The sequence below is a fragment of the Miniopterus schreibersii genome, assembly GCF_964146895.1.
Source record: "Miniopterus schreibersii genome assembly, chromosome: 10".
NCBI lineage: Eukaryota > Metazoa > Chordata > Mammalia > Chiroptera > Miniopteridae > Miniopterus > Miniopterus schreibersii.
In genome coordinates, this window is record NC_138110.1 from 63,843,709 (window position 1) to 63,865,878 (window position 22,170).

The following is a 22,170-nucleotide window of genomic DNA, read 5'->3' on the forward strand; positions in this document are numbered from 1 at the left end:
TACTGAGTACCTACTATGTTCCAGGAGCTTTGCATATGATTGCTTCTAAACCTTTCAGCCACCTTGCAAAGTTGGCACCCTCAGTCTTTATTAGTCTTTATTTTACTGAACTAAGCCTTAGAGAGGCCAACTGACTTACACAGGGTCACACAAACCTCAAATTTAGGATTATGGTGCTCTAAAATTTGTGCTCTTTCTATTATCTTACATTTAGTTTTCTAACATTAAAATGTGTGTGTGCGTGCTCACACATGTGTGCCTGTGCATTTTTCATTTCCCAGCACTCTTCTCTGCAAATGGTGTTTTCACTCTCTGGGGACTGAGGCATACATATACACAGAACCCCAAGTCATCAGCAATTTTATTTATTTACTGTACTGAGGGAGTGGGGAATAACACAGGCCTACTAAAGATTAAGCAAATTCCACATAAATTGCATAAGTGGGATTTTTAAAAAGCACACAAAATAACCCTAAAACAATCAATACATTTCAGAACATCATGAGAGAGCTGGGAGTTATGCATGAAGAGGTGTGCTCAATAGACTCTTATGTAAATTAACCAAACTCATGTCCAGTTCCTCTCCTATCCAGTCCAGCCTCCTGCACCCACAAACCAAACCACAGTGCCTGGGGACAGGTGAGCAGGAGAGACAGAGACAGAGAGAGGGGGAACTTTGGTTGAAATCAAGGCATCAGGAGATCTCTGCCTCTGATTCTGGGATATTTGAATCAAGGGAACTCATTTGGCATCAAGCACTTAATCATTTCATTCTTCTTTCTGGTTTTATTTTGACACTAAGAGGAGAGAATCATTATGGGGGGCGAGGGGGGCCTTTCTCGCTTTCGCGCTGTAGCTCCTGGATTCCCTCGCTCAATGCCCCTTGCATATGTTTGGCCAGATGGCTTGGACTCTTGGCGCCAGATTCAGCTGCTCAAGAACAAGCCTGTGTTTAACCTCATCAACTCGACTCAGCTTCAGTTCATCCTGGGGTAGGAGTGTGCTACCCATCAGTTTAATTAGTTTAACGAGGGCTGAGGGAACTGGTCCACATTCTGAATCTGTTGCACAGAACAAATTGGTTTGCCTGGCTCCCTCCTTGATCATTTCAGTATTCACAGGGAGGACTGCTCTCCGCAACCATTTAGGGAAGGGGTTGTCGCTCCCTTCCCCCGTGAGAAGTTGGGCGCTGTCCGGTACCCGCATGGACTGAAGGCCAGGAACTCAGTTCTTCAAGATGTGTGTTTCTAAACGAGAGCTGAGCACACCGACTGAGCCTTTAACCGGCTGGAAGGCTGAACCCTCTAGTGCAGAAACTCCTGCTCCAATAAAAAGCAGTGTCTGAGTATTTTGCCTAAAGCATGGTCTTCAAAGCGGGGTGCACAGGAGGTCCTTTGAGGTTTGGGAATGAAATATTAGGGCATCTATCTGTTTATTTCTCGTTTTACATTTCCGCCTCATCTGTGTTTTATGATAAATGAGTATATCTGCATGGGGGGGAGGCCATTTTTCTTCTGAGAGGGGCATGTAATCAGCAAGGCCTGGAAACAATAGATCTAGAGAGAGGAGGGCGTCAGCCTGGGTTTCTGGAACCGGGGAGTCACATGAACGGGGTGGACGGGTTGATATGAAAAGCAGTGGTTTTGGAGGCCTGGGGTCTGAGCCAAGCACACGTGTACTGAAGAGGGGACCCTCCCTCCTCCCCTCACTGACCCAGACACTGCCGTCCAGGCAGAAGGCAGGCGGCTGGGTTTGGGTGCTCTGCAGGCAACGCTGAGCCGAGCGTGGGGACAGGAAACATAAGGAGGAAAAATGAGCGCACTGGCCCTGGGGGAGGCTCCTGACGCACCGCCACGACGGGAGGGGTTTAAGCATCCAAAAGCTCCCTGGAGTAGGCACTGGGGTCCTCCTCAGACCGAGTTACCACCTTGAACTGGCGCCGGAGAAACCCGCCATAGCGCTTCTGGTTGTCCCACTTAAGCTTGGGACGGATGCGCCGCAAGAAGCCCCCGTAGCGTTTGTACAGGTCCTCATGACCCACCCTGTCCCCATCCCCATCCCTGTCCCCTGCCCCCGCCACCTCTGAGCTCCTCTTGGGATATTTGCGCAAGAAGCCCCCATAGCGTTTGACCTGCTCCTTGGGGTCCTCGTCAGAACCCAGGACTCCAGCTTCCATGGCGCCATCATTCAGCTGGGTGTCCCCCAGCAGCTCCGACTCTGATGCCTCCTCCAACCTGCCAGAGAGGCCCCCGAGCTTCTCTGCCAGGCTCCTGCTCAGCGCATTCCCCTCCGCGGGGGCGCTGAGGACGAGTCTGCTTCTCTCCAGCTCTTTCAGGAAGGGCGCCCCGGGCTTGGTCAGCTCAGCGAAGGCCTCTTCCAAAGCTGCCTTGCTCTCCGAGTCTCCCACACCGTTGAGCCCGAGCGGGAAGGGAGTGAAAAAAGACAGAAGGCCCTGGCACCTCTCCCACTCCTCAGTGGGCAGCAGGGCAGCCTGGCATTCCAGGGAACAAATCTGCAAAAGACCACAGTAGTATTGTCACCCCCATTAAACTGTCAAAGCACATGTACTGCCCACCCCAGAGTCCTCTGTCCAGTGCAAAAAATCAAAATAAGCTGTGATCACTAAGCCCTGCCCACTTTAATGCTTCCAGTGGTGCATAAAGGGAGGTGACTTTGTGCCCACGTGGAAGATGAGGAAACAGACGTGGGCAAACGAAACAGCTTTCCCAGGGCACATGGCTGCAGGTGGCAATGCCAAAATCGGAAGTAAGGTCTTCCCAGTGCTCTACTGAGCTCACCCGTCTCCTCCACGTCTGACTCCAGAGAGTAGTTGCTCCTCCCAACCTTTCCTAGGTGTGTAGGATGCTGCAGACACATTACAGGGCAGGACAGAAGCAGTCCAGAATGGGGGAACCCATGAGGGGACACGTAAGTGTTCATCAAATCTGGGGGACAATGGTATGTACTTCATAGGAGTGTTGGGAGGACTCAAACATCATGAGATCATGATGACAATGATGGCGACAATACTGGACAACTCTGGAACTTAGACCCAAGCAGTCTAATGTCAGGAGTCTTCATGCTTAACCACTGGTCTCTGCTGGGATCGTGTATGAGCAGCACCTGGCTAGCTGTGCTCGTCTCAATGAAAAGTGGGTAGAATTGTAAATTTAATACTTTGCACCATCATTTCATGGAATCACCCTCATTTTGCAGATGAGGAAACTAAGGCTCAGAGAGAAGGTTCCAAGGTCATGGAACTAGAAAGTAGCAGAACCAAGCCTGCGTTCTGTCCACCACACCCTTGGAACCTCTACTCCACACTGCGGTCACAGGAGAGGAACGTGGGGAAGCTTGATTCAAAGCAAAGCCCATAAGGCTGGGCCAAAAGATGCTAAGACCCAGATCCTGGTATTTAGGGGCAGTAGAAAGAGCTCCTTCCTTGGGAGTGACTAGATTTGCAGGTGCCCATCAGCCTGGCGGTAAGAAGCCCTGAAAAGTTACTTGAAGGATGCCGACTCCTGAGGTCAGCACACCTCATGAATGACACTCCTTGTTGCCAGGCATCAGGCTCCCTGGAAACCTGAGCCTCTGTCTCAGGCCTGAGTCAGCCCATGCTGCTGACGTCTGGAAAGGGAATGGGAGCTAGAAAATAGCAGTCCCTGGCTCCCAAGCTGACCACAGAGCAGGACACGCCCTGCACCAGGGGACAGGTCTATAGGACAGGCACTCCGCTGTCCTATAGATGGTCCCTTCCACTGCCCCCAGAGCCTGGGCATCCAGGAGCCTTGCCTGGAACCTACCAGGGGGTTGACGGGTTTGGGCCCATCCTGGGTCTTTGCAGCACACAAGGAGCAGCGGGACAGGCAGTCCGCTGAGGCAGAGGGGAGCACGAGGAAGCAAGCAGCCAGCACCAGCCCCTGCCACGCCATCCTGTCTTGGTTCTTCCTGCTGGGAGGGGAGAGGGAGAAGACAATGAGATCTGTGATCGCCTATCCTGTGGGGTGTGTACTGAGCCTGCAGTCACCTCATCAGCTCCTGCTGCAGATGACAAAACGGAGGCCCAGAGAGGCACAGTGGGTGCCCAAGGCCAAGGGTCAAGGAAAGGAACTAACATGCACTGAGTGCCTCTGCTGTGTGCTAGGAGCTTCCCTACACAGTTCACTTTTAATCTGCACAGCAGTCTATTAAAAGTTGTCCCTTTCATAGTTGACTCCATATAATCCAAATATCAAGACCAAAAGCCATTCGAATGGGGGCACAAGATAGTTCTCCAAACTCGAAGTGGGGAGTTCCCCCAAGACACCCGACCAGGGCAGGGCTCCATGCCCCTCCCAGCCTGGTCCCTGTGGCCTGGCTCCTCTAATGCCGCTGTCAGGAATGGCTGCCCTCCCTCCTCCAAGTGCCCCAATCCTGCAAGCCGCCCTGTTTGCTCATGTGCTTAGGGATTTATAAGATTCCACAGCATGACCCCAGAGCCCCACACTGCAGCCCAGAGCAGGTCTCCCTCCTCAGAACCCCCAGTCGGTTCCCCCATCAAAGCCAGCCTGACAGTGGTCCCAGCCACCATGTATGAAGCCCCTGCTGTGCTTCAGGCTTGAGCTAAGCCCTTAAATCCATTGTCTCATTTATTCCTCCCCGGTGAAATGCGCACTTCCAGTTTGATGACTTGCCCATTCCTCCAGTGAGTGGAAGCTGGGACGCAAAGCCGTCCTGCTTGTCTCTCCACGCGTGTGCCCTTAATGATCACAACTTCTAGAACACTGACTCATTAACAGCTGACCCTCCATGAGACCCAGAGGGCCCCATGCGCAGATCTTTGACTTGTATACTGTTCTCAATCCACCCACTAACTCTGAGAGATGGGCACCATTATCCCCACTTTATAAATGACAAAACTGGTGCTCAGAGAGGCGTGGTAAATCCCCCGAGGTTGCAGAACTCACGTCCGTCGGCCTGTCTTTGGCTGGGCAAGGTCTGCTCCCCTAAGCCGGGAGGCTCAGACAAGAGAACAGAAGTTCATCCCATGTCTCTCTCCTGCCCTCGAGTTTCTCACTCTATCAGGGGCTGAGCGGATTTGGGTTCCAGGTGAGCGAGCTGTGCCTCCTGCGTGCGGATACAAAGCAGGCAGCTCATGTTTTCTCTGATACCAGCGATGGCTGGGCTGGCCTGTTACAAGATTAGCAGTGAATTAACCAGCAGGGGAGGGAAGCCTCCACCACCCTCTCGCTCCTGGCCGGAGGCTCCCCGCACAGGGTGGCTGCTGCAGCAGGCGGCCTGATTTGAGATCTTGTCGTCCCCAGGCAAAAATAGTGTCAGCATCCTTTCCTTTCATCCGTTCACTTTATACTTAATAATAATAATTCTAGCTGGTCTAATGGTTGTTAAGCCCTTAAGATGTTCCGAGCAATTCTCCGGATGAACTCATTTATGCGCCCACAGCCGCCGCATGCTGTGAGCGCCGCTATCAGGCTGCTTCGCAGATGAGGAAACTGAGTTAAGGTTCTAAAGCTAGCAGGTGGCCACGCTGGGATCTGTACCCAGGCCGTCTGGCTCCAGAGCTCACCTTGGCAACCAGGGTGTACTGTCCCAGCCCCTTAAATCCACGCCTCCCCAGCCTCCTGCTTCTCCCTCTCGGGGTCCATCTCAGCCTCCTCTTGGCTCCAGAGCGGCCTCCCGATGCCTCCAAGACACCCTCCCCACAGCAGCCACGGGACGATTCTGAAACGCCTGACTGCCGCCCTGCCTTGCATCCTGGCTCTCCGTTGCCCTTGAGAGGAAGCCTGCCCTGTAGCGGGGGCTCAAGGGCTTTCCTCCTGAGAAGGGCTGACATTGACCAGGGCACACTGGGTCCCATAGCATCTTAATGTAAGGGGTCTTTATAACAGCCCCGTAAGGCTGGGACTAATATTCTTCCCATTCTGCAGATGAGGAAATGGAGGCACAGAGAGATTATGCCATCTGTCTAAGGTACCCCAGCAAATGCACAGCACCCGGACAGGGTGAGAGCTCTGTCTGACCCGGGCCTTACCACTCACCGCCAGTTTGGGAAAATTAGCTCCTTCTGCCGTGCTTCACTTTTCTCTACTATAAAAGGTGGCTAATCATAATGCTTCAAAGGGTTGGTGCAGGAATTAAATAAGCGATCGTGTAAAGTGTCTAACACATAGTAGGTGATTTAAAGAGTAAAGAATGAAGGCTCTATTCCAATATTACTTGGTCTACAGGTCATGAGGAAAAAGGAGGGCAAAAAGGAGTGATAATATAGGGCCTGGAACACGGGAAAAAACAAACAAAAAAGTTATTGAATGAATTTACTGCCGTATGTGGAAGACTCACTGTGTGCCAGGCAGGGCTGAGTACTCCTTATTCAGAGTCGCACCAATCCAAAAACAGCCACCACTTCTCAAGAGCCTACTAGGTGCCAGGCTGTGTGCTACCACTTTACACACATTATTCTAATCCTCCAACAATCCACAGGTGAGTGTCATAAATATTCAGAGGATAAGACTGAGGCTGGAAGAGAAGTTCACTCGGCTTGGAAATGGGAGAGTTGGGCTTTCTGACCAGATGTCTCTGGGTTAAAAGGTGACTCTAATAGACATGTATCGGCCCTGAGATTTTCCTAAGAAATCCCGTTTCCTTCCTTTTGTGGAATAAGTAAATTACTGAGCAATGTCAGATGGGTCCCAGGGGAGTATTTTCTCCTCTGCTCTGGGGATTTGCTCGAAATCCATATGTCAGAGGTAGCCCTGCCTGCCTGTCACCTGATTTGGGATGAGCTGAGGAGAAAAGGGACTTGGCCATTCATGGGTATGAGGCAGAAATCAAACCCCTCGGTGTGCTCGAGGGGTGGCAATGGGCACACAGACCCCACTGGAGGGCTCGTGCGGCCCAAGGCGAAGAAGGAGCCTCTCGCGTGGACCTGGCAGGCCAGGGGGCCTCCTAACAGCCTCCCAGAGAAAAGGCTCCACACTTCCCAGTTTCAGAAGGATTTCCTTAGCACTGCCTCCCGGCGCTTTGCGACAGCCCAGTGAGGGCAGTGTGGGCTGGTGGAGGAGGGTGACTTCTCCATTGAGAAAGGAAATTTTGGACTCACCAGCCTACTCAATCACATGATGCAATTCCTTACAATAAATCTCCTTCTCGTCCTCTCATTTCTATGTCCCGTTCTGTTTCTTGCTGTTTTGTCCACGGCTGACTTCATGCTCAAAAGCATAGCTGCGTAATGGAACTGTAAGACCCAGGATGCCAAAAATACTTACTTTCTGGCCCTTTACAGGAAAAGTTTGCTGACCCCTGCCTTGATTCATTTTATAACCATTTTATAATTTTAGTTATTCGAATAGTTTTAAAGCTGATTTTCCTGGAAAAATCAGAGGTGAATCACTTCTCTCCAAGCCTCAGTATTCTTATCTGTAAATGGGGTCTCACCTTCCTGCCATGTGTCCATAAGGACCTACTAAGACAGCACCATTTATATGGCCAGCACATAGAAGACCCTTTTTTTGTTTTGTTTTTTTAGAAACAGTGACTTTTTAAAAATTGATTTGTGGTCCTTGTTGATCCTCACCCAAGGATATTTTCCCTTTTTTGTTTGTTTGTTTGTTTTTTTAGCCTGCAACCCAGGTACGTGACCTTGACTGGGAATCGAACCTGAGACCCTTCAGTGAGCAGGCTGACCCTCTAACCACTGAGCAACCCCAGCCAGGGCTTAATTGATGTTTTTGAGAGACAGAAACATCCCTGTGAGAGAGAAACACTGATCAGCTGCTAGGCGCCGCGACGGGATGGAACACAACCCGTGTTCCTGACAGCATCAGAACCAGGACCCTCCGGTGCACAGGCTGGCCCTCCAACCAACTGAGCCACACCAGCCAGGGAAGGCCCTTTTCACACTCAGGGCCCCAGAGTTCCTTGAAAGGGAAAAAACTGCTTGACCTATTATCTCCTCTTGATGATATTTCTGTATTGTATTCAGAGGGCTTGGAGGAACTGCAAGCGTTTTTGTTTAAAAAGCCAGCATGGAATAATAATGGCTTGATTTAACGTCGCAATTATCTCTCCAAGCACTTTATCGCATATGATTATCCCTATTTGATAGAAGAGGAAATGGGAAAAGGTAGAAATGAAATCACTTGTTTAAGGTCACATCATGAGTCAGGAGGGAAATGGAGACACAGCTGGGGCCTCCCACACCAGGCGTGACTCGAAGGGAGGAGATGGCGTCCTTTCAGTGACCCTCAACAACACACGTCACAATAGCCGACAGGCACTGCGTGGCTTCTCTGTGCTGGCTGGGCTTCTCATGGAGCCCACAGGGCAGGGGCTATAATTACAGGTTCAGGTTCCAGGTAGGAAGAGTGAGAACCGAGTGCCAAAGCGTCACCACAGTCCCGAGCACAGGCATGGCAGAGCTCAAGTTCTCTGAGTCTATAGCATCCACTGTTTAAGGCACAGCTATGGGGCCAAGCTCACTGCTATCCCTTTTATTTCAGTTATTGCATTTTAAGCCTCAGGAGAACCTAGTAACCTGGGCGCTATGAGCCCCATTTTCTAGGTGGGGAAGCAGAGACTCAGAAAAGCACCATGACTGGGCCAAGGCCAACAGGCAAGGACAGAGCAGAATCTGCCTTACAGCCTGCGACTCCACTCCACAAACCATCCCAGGTGCAGGTACACATTAATGTCCATCAAATTCCCCCACCAAGCTATCCTTTCATGAAGGCGAGACCGTTTCAGGAGTTTTACTTCACTGGAAAATATATAAAGTTCTGTATTGTGGGTCTCTAGTGGGCTGGCAAAGGGACATCCAAAAAACCAGAGCACAGTGCTTTTGTTAGGCCTTTAGCATCATTAACAAAGAATAGATGATCAATTTAGGGAGACGGGGGTCTGGGGTCTGAAAGGAAAGTGAAGCTGCCATTTAGTCCCACAAGAATAAAAACAGAACATAGGCTGAGGGTCCACGCCAAGGGTCCCCCAACTCTCTCAGGCCACTTATTGTCCAGAAACCAGAGTGAAAGACAGACAGCCCTGCCATTGATGGTCAAGGTGGGATTGTTAACTACACTTTTAAAAGAATGTATTTCAAAAGCAGGATTCACATGGAACACCCACCCTTTGCTACTTGAGGCAATTAAGAAATGGAGAGAAAGGAAGAAAGAGGGTGGGCCAGAGAGAGATGGCAGTGAAGAGACACACAGAGCGGGGGAGAGAGATCAGAAGGAGCAGCAGAGATGCGACTCGCATGCACGGGGAGAAATGACACATAGAAAATCAGAGAGTGAGATGGAACAGACTGACAGATCTCAGAGGGGAGGGGGTGGGGAAAAGGAAGAGATTAACCAAAGAACTTATATGCATATATGCATAGCCCATGAACACAGACAATAGTGTGGGGAAGGCCTGAGGAGGGGGGCAAAGGGGGGAATGGGGGACACCTGTAATACTGTGAACAATAATATATATATAAAGAAAATCAAACAGTGAGATGATAAACAATGTGGGGAAAGGAAATAAAGATGACAGAGATGGAGAGCGAATTAATGGGAATGAGAGGAGGAAGGTATAAGAAAAGAAGAGGGGGAGCAAAGGGGGGAAGAAGAGGGAAGGAACATGAGAGAGAGAAGGAAGGAAGGGAAGTGGACTTTGATTAGCAGGTTGACCTACTATGTGAATCACAAATACCAGTTCTCTCATCCTGCCAGTGGACCAAAGACCCAACCACATAATAACTGCTCCACAAACCTTTGTCAGGTTAAATTGAACTGTCCAGGAACAGGTCAAGGAGCCAAGGAATGGTGGGCAAAATGCCCCCTGGTGAATATGCCTGCAGCCGACCACTCTGACCAGCAGGAGGGCTGGATGGCCTCAGAGGGAAGCCGCCAAGCCAAGGGATGTGTCTTACGGGCCTGGACCATTTACCCTCCTCCTGCCAGGAGCATCATCTGGGCCCAGAGTGGGAGGAACTAAGGAGGTCCAACTTCAAAGGACCCAGAGACACCTCTCCCTCTCCAAGGCCTGATCCTGGGCTAACCTGGGTGTCTCCAGTAAGGTTTACTACCCACCACAATGGCCAGCTCTGTCTTAGTGAAATTGTTTTAGACCTTTGTCAAACCCAGTGAGATTAACCAACATTTATGGGCTGAGATGAGCGAAAATGATGAGAGAAATCAGTTAGCTGGACACACTTCCTCAGACACGTGTTAAAATCAAACCACCAACTATTGATCCTGCTCAGATTGATGGAAGACATCTAATAAATACAACAATTGTGTGAGAATGACCCGAGGAGGTTGGCAGTGGGCCGGGGAGTCAGGGAGGATCGATCAAATGAAGAAATAAAGTCTTCTGTTGTGTGGAGAGAATGGGGTGGGGAGGGGAGAGCCGTGCCTTCCCCACAAACAGGAAAAAATAGACGTTCGATCCTATTTTCCAGATATTGCACACAACATAATAGAGTGAGACGATCAAGGACTACAACAGATTGAGGGGAGGGAAAGGGTCCAACTCTGCCACTTGGAACAGTGGAAACCTGAGCAGCTGTACTAGCATTTGAGGCATATACAGTATCCTGTAGGAGTCTCACAATAACCCCAGCAGATACGGGTGAAGAAATTAACACTCAGAAAGAGACAGCTACTGTCCCCAAATCACACAGCAAATTGGTGGGATCTGAACCCAGCACTGTCTCAGGTGTTGTGAGATAGGCATTTAGATGCTTCATGGAGTTACCTCGAGACCCTAATTTCTTTCCATGTGTTTTAAGGGAAATGCAAATTTCTCAAACAGCCCCAGGGCTGGTCTCTTTGCCTGCTCCTCTAAAATGTGCTGGGTTCCTCAGGAACCACTGTGACATCCCTCTCCCAGCTGCCAGTGGATCACAGGATTTACCTGCCACCCATCACAACTCTAGCTCACCTGGGGCAAAGCAGTGGGCTCCAGATCCCTCCAGCAAACGCAAACCTCCCCCAGGCAATGTAACTTACCCGCTTGGGCTGCTGCAACAGCTCCCCACACAGATCTCAACGCCTGGAGATAAATGACCTGCAAAAATAGAACAAAAGGCAAGAAGAGGTGGGGTTGGGGTGGCAGGTTCGATGGTAAGAGGAGGAGCAGTGGGGAGAAGAGGAAGATAAAAGGATTCACATTCAGAAACGTTCCGCGCTGGATCTTGGCTGGAATGCCTGTCAAATTAGAAAGACAAGCCTCGTCTGTTTTACCAACCCTTGTAAGAAAGACGGTAATGAAGACTTCGATCTGTGGGAGGGGAATTGAAATCAGATCCAATAACTAGAAAGAGCTTGTTTCCCCCTTAGAAGCTTGGAGGCTTAATTAAGGAGTGTTTGTAAAGATTCTACATAAAAGATACCCAGGAAAAAGTAGCAGGTCTCAGAATTTACTATTCAGCTTCAGAGTTGTGGGCAGGTTTTTTTTGCCCCCCTGAAACTCAGCAGCTTTTTCGCTAGAGTCAAACTTTGAGATTCTATAACACTCTCGAGTGCGGATATCTTTACCAGCGAGCAAATGGCTTTCACTTGAGAGCTTCTTTCCTGCCTGACTAGGCTCCTGCGGCTGCAATTTACATGAAAGCAACAAGTCCTTTCAAGTAAAATTGACAAGTAAAACCCGCTAAGGCTGGTTCTCCAGGCCAGGTGTCACTCTCTTTCCCGTTCCTTCCCAACAAGACAGCCCCAAACTTCATTTCTGTGTGGAATTACGTCAAAGGGAGCCACTCAAGCCAGTACTCTGTCAGCAATTAAACGCGATCCAAAAAGAATGAAGAGGCTGAACTTGGCTGTGCACTGATGTACATGGTTCACGGTAAATGCCAGAGCCCCGAAGCTCATTAACGTCCCCAAGCCCTTGTTCTCTAAGTCCAGTGAGAATCACTGACCTTTAAAAATCACTCCGATTAGCTAAAACTCTCACTTCTTCCACCCAGGGCGCAGTCCCATTCTGTCCCATTCTCTCAAGGGAAATGCTATGAGGTGGATTGTAGGACCAAGAAGACCCTGGAGCTAAAACGGAGCAGTGGTTCTCTTGGGAGAGGACAACCCACCTGTTTTAAGCCAGGACTGTGGGAAGAAGGAAATTCCAAAGAGCAGTCTGTCTCCCACTGCTCTGTCTTTTGTAAACTAGCCTTCTAACTGTAACTATGTCTTCCAGATAATTAGACCCAAACCCAAAATCCCCCAGCCCAAGCTCCCACCATCTCCAGGTCCAGAGGACCAGGCAAAACAAAACCAAGAGAGATTCCAGTGCCCCTCTGGATATTACCTGTGATCTTCTTTGTCGCTGGGTAGCTTCTGCCTGAGCAGGTCGGAGGGTGGTAGCAGGTGGCCGGTCCAAGACTCAAGGGCCACCCTGACTCCGGCTTGAAAGGAGATGCCAAAGAGCCGACTGTGAGAGCCACCAAAGCCCCTTCGAATGGCAGTTCTGGTGCCTCACCCCCTTTTATGGATGAGAGCCTTCCCCTGTCGCTCAGCCCTTGCTGAGCACAAGCTGCTCAGAGCCAATGGGGAGGTAGCTCTGAGCAGTCAGAGGCGCAGACCCCAGGGTCCTTCAACTTGAACTCCCTGGGCCCGACACAATAGGCTTCGTGACGGGGGATGTGGAGGTGGAAGCAGCCGCGCTGGGAGGGGGCGGATTCTGGGTGTAGTGCTGTTTGTCACTTGAAATCCGGCCACTTCAGTCTGATGCATTTGCAGGAGAGTTTCACAGAAGAAAAAAAGAGAGAGAGGTAAGGGAGGACAGAGACAAAAAGAGTTAGAGAAAGACAGAGACAGCAAACGAGAGTCAGAGAGGGACAGACACATAGAGATCTAGAGACAGATGGAGATGGGGGGGGAGTCGGATATAGAGACAGATGGAGACAGAGTCAGACAAACAGAGAGCAAAACAGAAAGATTCAGAGAGAATCAGAAACAGAGAGACAAAAAGTGTCCAGGGTGTCAGAGAGACAGGGAGAAACTGAGTCCAAGGAAGAGAGAGAAGGAAACCGAGAAAGAAGACAGTCAGACTTGAGCCACATGGAGAGCCAAGCAGACACTGAGACAGAGGCAGGCAGAGTCCGGGAATACGGGAGCCACGAGGAGGGGAGCAGCTGAGCGAGCCAGCGGGGCGCGCATCACCCGGTGCTGTGCTGTGGCAACTCTGTGTGCCTGGTGCACGTGTGTGCTGGAATGTTTTTGTGCATACATTTGTCTGCAACCCACAGCTGATGCTGGAAGAAGCCTGGGCCGGTGCCAGGCACAAGCAGCCCTGGCAGGAGTACAGCCCTTCCCCAGCAGCCAGGAGCTGCAGTTGACTTCTCTCTGGCAGCCACACAAAGCGAGTATCATGAAATCCCCCTCAAAATACATGGGCTGTGATGTGTCTCTGCATGCACACGGCCGGGGGGCGGGGCACACCCACCTCACGTGCACCCTCGGCCTGAGCCAGCAGCAGCTTGAAGGCTGCACGCTCCATGGCTGCGAGGCCCTTCCAGATCGCAGGGGGTCTCCGTGTTTGGAAGAGAACACGGGATCTCTCCTCAGTCAGCAGCAGACAGGCACTTTATGGTGGGAGGCATGACTGTTTCAGGAGTCTGCCAGGGGCTGCCCATTTTGTGGGCGCTTATCTGCACCAAGCTGTTAGTCAAAGCTGACGGGTATAATCCTCCAACCCGGCCAGGTAGTGAATATTATCCCCACCTTGAAGATGAGGCTTGAGAGCTGAGAAACTTGCCCAAAGAAATGCAGAAAGTAAGCCCTCAAGCTAGGATCCAAACCCAGGTTTATCTGACCCAGAGTCCGTGCCCACTCCCTCGCCCCCCCTTGGGCACGCAGCCTTGAACCTGCCCACCAAGGTGGGGGCGGGGCGCTTCCTTCCCTGGGACAGTCTCTCCACCTGCACAGAGTGGGAGAGGGCTGCGCCTGGTAATGTTTAAGATGCACTTTGATTCCCAGCTCTGCCACTCACCAGTGGAGAGACCTTAGAGAAGTTCCCAGCTTCAGCCTCCGTTTGCTCATCTGTGAAATGGGGATAACAGTATCCAATGCATCGGGCTCTCGCGGGGGTGCCACAGGAGGATGTGCGCAGCGGCACTTTCTGAGGCTCCACCGCCACCTGGCCCGGGGGAGTCACGTCATCGCTCTGATGTGTCCGGTTCCCCAGGGCCTCTTGCTCTTCCCGCACCGCTTCATTCCAGGGAGGACGAGGGAAGGGGCCGCCTGCTGAGCACCTACTACGTTTGAGACATTTTGCGTATTTCACTGGGTCCTCGCAACAGGCGAGCGTGTGGCATGGGTATCACAACGCATCCTCAGAACGATAAGGCAGCTGAAGGTCAGGGAGGTCCCAGCACACAGGGAGGGCGGAGGAGTTGAACCCAGTCCCGTGAGCCCCAAGGCTCAGCCCTGCACCCCCCAGCCCTGAGATGCGGTCTCCCGCGCCCTCCCCAGGGAGGACTCCGCGGGACCCTGCCTCCCTCCCCTCCATAGTCCCAGGCAGCACCTTGGGTCTGGCAGGCAGATACAAGAGGTTTCCGGGTGCCCTCTGGGGAAGCCCCAGCCCCAGCCCCGACGGCCATGGCCACAGGTTAGCACCGCAGGCTGGCTTCCCACCCGGCAACCCGAGGACTTGGGTGGAGTCTGCTTACTGAGACCCCGGGAATATGAGCGCCCTGGGGTGAGCGTGTCCCCTGCCCAAGTCCAAATCCGCATGGCAGTTGCCCTCTATCCATTATTCTCCCCGCCCCAGCTCTGCCTCTGTAAGCTCTTAGTAATCACCTTCAAACAAACAAAGACTCCAAGAGATGGGCCAAATGGCTCCCATTCCTGGAAGTCAGCAGGCACCAGAATAGAGGAGCAGGGGCCTCTCCTCGCCACTGTTCATCATAAAGAGAAGTAAAGACAGCGATGGTAGCTGCGGATAATCCTGCTTTAAGCGACTAATGCGGAACATCCTTCACCCCCAGAGTCTGATGTCTGCCTCACAGTAAATGGTTCATTCATGTGCTTTTCCTTTCCTTCTACAATGTTCTTTACACACACACCACAGGACAAGGCCAGGAACAGCTGACTCCCTCGTCCCAGGGCAGCCTGTCATAAAGCTCACCCCTCTCCCGGGCTCGGTGACGTTGGGTCACATCGCAGCCCATGGCCAGCAGCGTCAGGGAAACCATGGGGTCAGCACAGGCTCGCTCGGCTCGAATCCTGACGCTCCTGCTTACTCACTATGTGGCAACTCGTGGACACCTGGCCTCTCGGAGCTCCTGAGTCACCTGAACATAGGAGGATCATACGCTTCAGGCAGGGGTCAGGGCCAACTCCAGAGCTCCAGCGTGCTCCCTGCCCCGCATGTCTGCGGTGCACGCAGGTCTCCCACTCACCAGACTAAAGAGAAGGCCGTCGTTGAAACAACCAGCCCTCAAAACATTCTGTTGGTAGGAATAGAAAAAGTAAAAAAACCCATAAAGCCAGCATTTCTTAAAGGCCCTGTTGTAATCCATTTATAAACTTGATTTTCCCAACAACCCTGAAATTAGATATGATTCCTACCCCCACTTTACAGATAAGGAACGGAGGCTGGGAGAAGGGAAGTCACTGGCATCAAGTCATGTGCTAGGAAATGGCAGAGAACAGCTTGAAACCAGGCTTGTGCCCAGCCGCGGGTTGTATTGCTTCCCAGCTTCTCTCCGCCCTGGTTCTGCCTCGCCCACGAAGCTCTGTGTATTTTCTCTGTTCACTTGTTACACCGGGAAGGTAGCAGCAGGTGACATGATCACTGGGGAGGATTTCAGCGGAGTTCAGTCCCCACTCTCCCATCAGCTCTTCACGCTGCATCGTTCTTTCTGCTGCAACGCGCCCAGCGAATCTCGGAGGACCCGCGCCGGCTCCTGGTTGCCGGAGCCATGTCAGTGTGTGGCTGCCACGGGAACAGAAATAGGGAGTCAGAAGCTGTACTTAAGGTGTAGTGGTGCTCAGTCTCTCTCTTTCGCCCCGTCATGCTTTCATATTGAAATGTCACAATATGCCATTCTGTGCTTGGCCCTGGGAATGAACCGTGCCACACACAGTGAGGACCATGAGCCCTCCTTGTGTTCATGGTCCAGGTTGGGGGCTAGTTGTATGAACAGACAACGCCCAGCAGTATAACAAGTGCTGGGCTAGGAGGAGGCCTGAATACTGCAGGGACACAGAAGAGGGGCTCCCAACCCAGCCTGGCGGGCACGGGGGAGGGGAGCCAGGGAAGGCTTCCTAGAGAAAGTGAGAGCTAAGTAGGAGCTGATGCACAAGCAGGCTTTCCCCAAGCAAAGGGAAGGAAGGGGCCTTCCAGGCAGAGGGAAGGGTCTCCCAATGCACCTCAAAGAACCAAAGTCAAGGACATGGGGAAATAGGAATCCTCATGCATTGTAGTAGGAATATAAAATGGTGCAACCACTGTGGGGGGAAAAATGTGGTGGTTCCTCAAAATGTTAAAATAGAATTACCATACAACTCAGTGGTTTCATGCCTAGGGATATACCCAAAGAACTGAAAATAGGGACTCAAACAGATTCGTGCATCAGTGTTCACAGCAGCACCATTCACAACAACCGAAAGGTGAAAGCAAACCAGTGCCTGTCAATAGATAAACGGAAACAAACTATAGAATATATACCAACGAATCTGCTTCAGCCATAAAAAGGAATGAAGTTCTGATACATGTACAACATGGGCAAACCTTGAATGATTATGCTAAGTGAAAAGAGCCGGACGTAAAAGGACAAATGCTGTGTGATTCCACTCCTCTGAGCTACCTAGAACTGGCAAGTTCATAGAAAGTAAATAGAGGTTACCAGGAGCTGGGGATGGGGGAGAGTTGCTGCTTAGATGGTACAGAGTTTCTGTTTGGGATGATGAAGAAGTCCTGGAAACAGCCGAGCTGGTTGCACAACAGTGTGAATGTCCTTAATGCCACTGACTTACACACTTAAAACTGGTTAAAATGGAGGAGGGCAGGCAAGACCTTGGGAGGAAGGCACCAGTTTTCCTAGCTGCAGAGAGCTCTCTGGTAGCAAAAGCAGCTGCATTCTCCTCCCAGCCAAGAGGTGCAGACAGAAGCCAACAGCCAGCCAGCTGATGAACTGGCCTGGGAGAGCACTTCCCGTCCCCAGTGGGCACAACTTCCCCTCGCTGCTATTTTGCCTCAGCTGGCAACCGAACTTCATTACTCCGGATAATAGTCATCACCCATCAACTTGACGCCAGCGCTGCTGAGTCGTCTCCAAGTGTTACCTCATTTGTTCTCAAGCAAAGCCCTGAGGGAGGTTGTCTTCCTCTGTCAGAGGAAGAAACTGAGCTCAGAGAGGCAGTGACTCGGCTAAGGTCACACAGCTCATAAATGGGGTAGAGCCCAAGTTGACCTGCCTCCAAAGCCCAGGCTGTGGACCACTTCCTCACAGAGGAGACTGCTGCCCGGAGCAGGAGATGCATATGTCTTACTAATCACTGAGAGGCGACCCTGTGCCAGCCACAGTGCCAGGAACAGGGATGCCAATCTGCAGTAAGCAATCAGTGGCCCTGGGAGGGAGGCATTGTAGAGCCACTTTGAAGATGAAGAAACTGAAGCCCAGAGAAATGAGATGACTTCCCAAGTAAGTGGTGGAGCCAAGACTTGCATCAAGATCTGTCTCACTGGGAAGACCGAGCCCTTTCTGCTATGTCATGTCTGCCCATGACGCTCCTCCCGCACTCCCAGCCATCCGGGAACAAGTCCTGGACAAGATCCAAAGAGCACTTGGCAAAAAGGGACACCTGTTCACCCAGCACCTACTGCGTTCTGGGTCCTGAACTACAGGTTTCACATTCTTGACCTCTGCCACCAGGCATAAAAGAGGCCAGTGGTGGGCTGTAATTTTGCCCAGATGAAGAAGAGAAAAACTTCAACCTCGAATTACTGAAATCTCATCAGAGCTAGCATGTGTTGCGTCCCTGAGGGGTGCTAGGTACTTCTCCTAAACCACCTCATTTGTCCCTCACAACAACCTTATGATGGAGATATTATTAACTCCAGTCCGCAGATGAGGACACTGAGCTCAGAGCAATGCCGTCACTTGCCTGAGGTCACACAGCCAATAAGCTAGATCCAGAGGGTCTGCCTCAAAACCCAGGGCTCTTTTCACTTATGCTGCTTAAATTCCTCAGGATCAGCCTGAGGGCATCAGGAGGGGGGCAGATCCATGGAGGGATCCCAAATATTTGATCTGAAATGAGATGCTTGATCTGAGAGCAGCCCCTCATCATCCCAGGGGCTCCCTGAGGTACATCGCTCCTAATAATAGCTCTTAATAAGAAGTTTCTTTTTGCCAAAGGGGGAGATTAAATTGCTTTTTTCTCAGTCCATGAATCTTACAATTTCTCCTAAATCCTATTGAACTGACAAGTTGCTACCTTTTCTGCATTCATTCCACAAAATGTTCCCAGAGTACCCGCCATTGGTCAGGTTCTCCGCTAAACGCTCAGATGCATGGCTTTGAAGACCCTGGCCCTGCCCTCTGGAATCACAGTCTGGTGGGATGATAAAAGTAAACAGTTAATTTCAGCACCATGTGGAAAAGTCTGAGATAAGGGCAACTGTGGAATCACAAAGGAGAGATGCCCACGCCAGCCTGGCTGATAAGGGAAGTCACCTGGAGCTGGAGACTATGGTGGGTTTTGAAGGATGCGTAAGAGTACATCATAGTGATCAGTCATGGTTCAGTATAGAAGAAAGAAACCACCTAGGCTTTTAAAAGCAAAAGAGTTTAATGTAGGGAAGTAGGAAATTAATAAAGGTGTGGGGGGGAGGGCTCAGGAAGAGTAGGCAGGTGCACCAGTAACTGTAATTCTGTGCTTCTTCTATTCTGAGCATTTTGCTTTGCCCTCCCCAAGGCACATGGTCTGATCTCTGTATATTTATCCAACCTTTTCTCATGTCCTTTTGATAAGTCTGCTCCACTCACACTGGTCTCTTTGCTGTTCCTCGGACATACCGTCTTGTTGACACCTGAAGACTTTTGTTCCTGTTGTTCCCTCTGCCTGGAACACAGCCCTTCCCCAATATTTACGTGTCTTAATTTTTTCAACTAATTGGCACCTGCGCTCAAAGGTCACCTCCTCAAAGAGGACTCCCATGATTATCTTATCTAAAAGGACATTCCCTATCATTATCTATCCTCTTGCCTAGAATTATACGACACATTCATTTGTATATTTGTTTATTGTTTGTTTCTCTCACTGGAATGTAAGTTCCAGGAGGCAAGAGACATTGTCTCTCTTATACTTGACTGTATCTGGAGATCCTATAACAGTGCCAGGCAGTGGTAGGCACTCAATAAATATTTATAGAATGAATAAATGGACAAATATGATCACATGAAATACTGGTTAAAATGAATCACCCTGCCAGTTGTAACACTCACCCAGCTCCAGACTGTTGATCTCATGCCCTACCTCTCTGCTTTTTTAGCCAGTTCTGACTCAGAGCTGCCTGCATTCTTGGGTGACAGACATGGGTGAAATCAGCAGGGGGTGGGGAGGGGGAGGAATCTATGATTGTTTCCTTTTCCTTGCTTAGAAAGACGTTTAAAAAGGGTCCACCAATTTTCAAGAACAATTTCAAATAGGGCTATGGGCTCCCATTGCAGAGATTGTGAACCTGTGCGGTCATTAAGAACACCTAGCTGCCCAGAGTTTCCAGCCAGCAAAAAAAAAAAAAAAAAAAAAAAAGCCAAGTGGGGACAGCTGGGAAAAGAGGCATCAGCTTTAGATTCCAAGATAGGGCGATGAAGATGTGGCTAACAGCGAGTGAGAAGCTGGCCCCCCGCCCCCGGGCTCCATTCGCCGCCGCGGCACCTGCGCCGCCTCAAGCCGAGCGCAGGGATCTGCTTTCAGCACCACGGACAGCGGCCGGCGGCCCGCCGGGGAGCCCGAGGGAGCCAGAGCCCGGCGCCCGCGCGCCCAGCAAGTGCTTACTGAGGACATCCCGGGGCCGGCACAGTGAATACAAAGATTTATGTGGTCTGGGCCTTCAAACAACTTAATCTCTTCAAGTCATCTACACTCCTAGGCTTCTACAGCTGGGGCAAAACCCCAAGCCTCCCCACACTCGGAAAGTGGGGGGGGATCACAGGGAAAGTGGCTTCCTTCTAACAATTGTCGAGTTTCTGCTCTGTGTCTGTGTGTCTTCTAATTTTCTCACTAGACTGCCACCCTCCAAGAGGACAGGCACTGCAATGTCCTGTGCCTTGTTAAATTCCAAGTACCCAGCACCCGGCCTGGCACACGGTAGATTGTCGTTTTTGAACCAGTGTGTGGTGAAGGGATGTTTACAAACCCCTATTTTACTTTTTTCTCTTTACCCCCTATTTTACAGATGAGTAATCTGAGGCTCAGAGAGCTACCTTCTCATGACAACTATGAAGTGGAAGAGCTTGGATTCACATCCAGGACCTCCTGATTTCATGCTGTGCCGCACGAGCCACTTTATGTGCTGGGCACTCCTGGGTCCCAGAAAAGAAAAAAAAAGCCAGCCACAGAGAGCAGTTCTGAAGTTAACCTAGACTTAGTAAACCATGACCTTGAATAAATCCTATTTTTCTTTTTGGCCTCAGTTTCCCCACTTGTAAAATGAGGAAAAGAGGTTTGTATGGCTAAGGTCTCCCTTCCCCTTACACATGGCTTGTAAGGATCCACCCCCAACCCCCCAGACGCACACCCACAATCTGGATCATGCATCTGCTGCAGTTGGAAAGGGGACCAGCAGGGGGCGCTGAAATGGACTTAAAACACCTTCCCCTGCCTCTGCAGGGCGTCAAATGAGAGAAGTATATTAATATCCCAGCAGACCTCGGGCTCCTTTTTCATCTTCCTGCTATAGCCAGAGCGGGTGCGCAAGCAGTGCAGACTCTCTTCTCTTTAGAGTGCAACAAATGAACTTCAACCCCTCACAAGAAGTGAGTAAAGAGGCAGCCCCAGGACACAGAGACAGTGAAATGAGGTTGTGGTGACTTATCGTTCAGGAACCCACTGGTTGAGTAACTTTGGACAAAGCCCCAAGCAAAGCTAACTGTTTAAATGGTTGCGGCAGCAGAAAAATCAGTTTGGTTGATTGATGTCCTGGGTTTCTAGTTAGTGGGTGGCTTCCAGCCATGGCTCTGCCTTAGCTCCCAGAATTACTCCAATAAATGATCTGCTCATCCTTAACTCTTCCCGGGAGGCAGGAGGGGGGGCTGAATCAGCTCTCTCCAAGCCTGATTGGGATTTAATGGGGGCCCGTGGGTATTTGCACTCGGGGGGCAGACGAAGGAGAGGCGGAGCAGATCTGTCAGGCTTGGCAGAAGTGTCTGGCTCCTGCCTGGAGGTGTGGAAGGGAAAATAAAATCAGGAAAGAACTGATCGCAGAGTGGATACCTTTCAATTATTTGAAAAGATTGTGACTCAAATATTTCATAAAGGCTGTTTCTCTAACTAAATCGGCCATTAAAATCTCGATTGGCCGAGGAGGGTGTCCAGATTGAAACAGTAATAGGGGTGGTACTTGGGAGGTTTTGTCAAGGAGCTTAACTCAGCAGGTGGCGCCTAAGAGAACAAGCTCTTTTATTACCCACACCTTGGTTCAGATCTTGGCTCTGCTTAATCTTTCTGAAACTCAGCTTCTCCATCTGTAAAGTGGGATAATAATACTTCTTCCAGCTATCTGCTTCTGCATAATATCTATTCCATATTAATACTTTGTGGCATAACAAAACCACCATTTTATGACGCTCACAGATCCTTAGGTCAGGAATTCAGAAGGACATAACAGGTTTGGCTTGTCTCTGCTGCATGAAATCTGGGGCCTCAAATGGGAAAACCCAAATGGCTGGAGGTTGGAATAACCTGGAAGTTTCTTCATTCACACAGTCCCCATCTGGGGTGACTCAAAGGCTGGGTTCATCTGTAACAATGACTAGAGCACTTGCCTATGGGCACTCTATCATCGAAGAGCTAGTTTTCTAGTGAACAGGCTCAAGTTTCGTGACCTTTTATGAAACATGGAAGTCACATAGAGTCGTTTCCTTTGTACTCGATTGGTCAAAGCCATCACAAACCCACCCAGATTAAGGGGCGGGGAATAGAGCCTACCTCTAAGTGAGAGGAGTGTTCATTTGCAGCCAAGTTT

The 22,170-nt window shown here is 50.6% G+C and overlaps 1 protein-coding gene across 2 annotated transcripts; it reads right to left on the reverse strand.

The window, feature by feature from the left end:
- Positions 1-343: 343 nt before the first annotated feature.
- On the reverse strand, positions 344-12,428 carry PDYN (prodynorphin). Of its 2 annotated transcripts, XM_081148875.1 has the most exons (5): positions 12,283-12,428; positions 10,992-11,049; positions 3,804-3,951; positions 1,505-2,512; positions 345-834 (listed from the first exon to the last, which is right to left on the reverse strand). In XM_081148875.1, the coding sequence occupies exons 3-4, from the start codon at positions 3,930-3,932 to the stop codon at positions 1,868-1,870; spliced, it is 774 nt and encodes a 257-aa protein (XP_081005001.1). In that variant the 5' UTR covers positions 3,933-3,951; positions 10,992-11,049; positions 12,283-12,428; the 3' UTR covers positions 345-834; positions 1,505-1,867. The 2 variants fall into 2 exon arrangements, with proteins under 2 accessions (XP_081005000.1, XP_081005001.1); XM_081148874.1 differs by lacking the exon at positions 12,283-12,428 and adding an exon at positions 11,152-11,317 and having other exon boundaries at positions 344-2,512.
- Between the last annotated feature and the right edge of the window lie 9,742 nt (positions 12,429-22,170).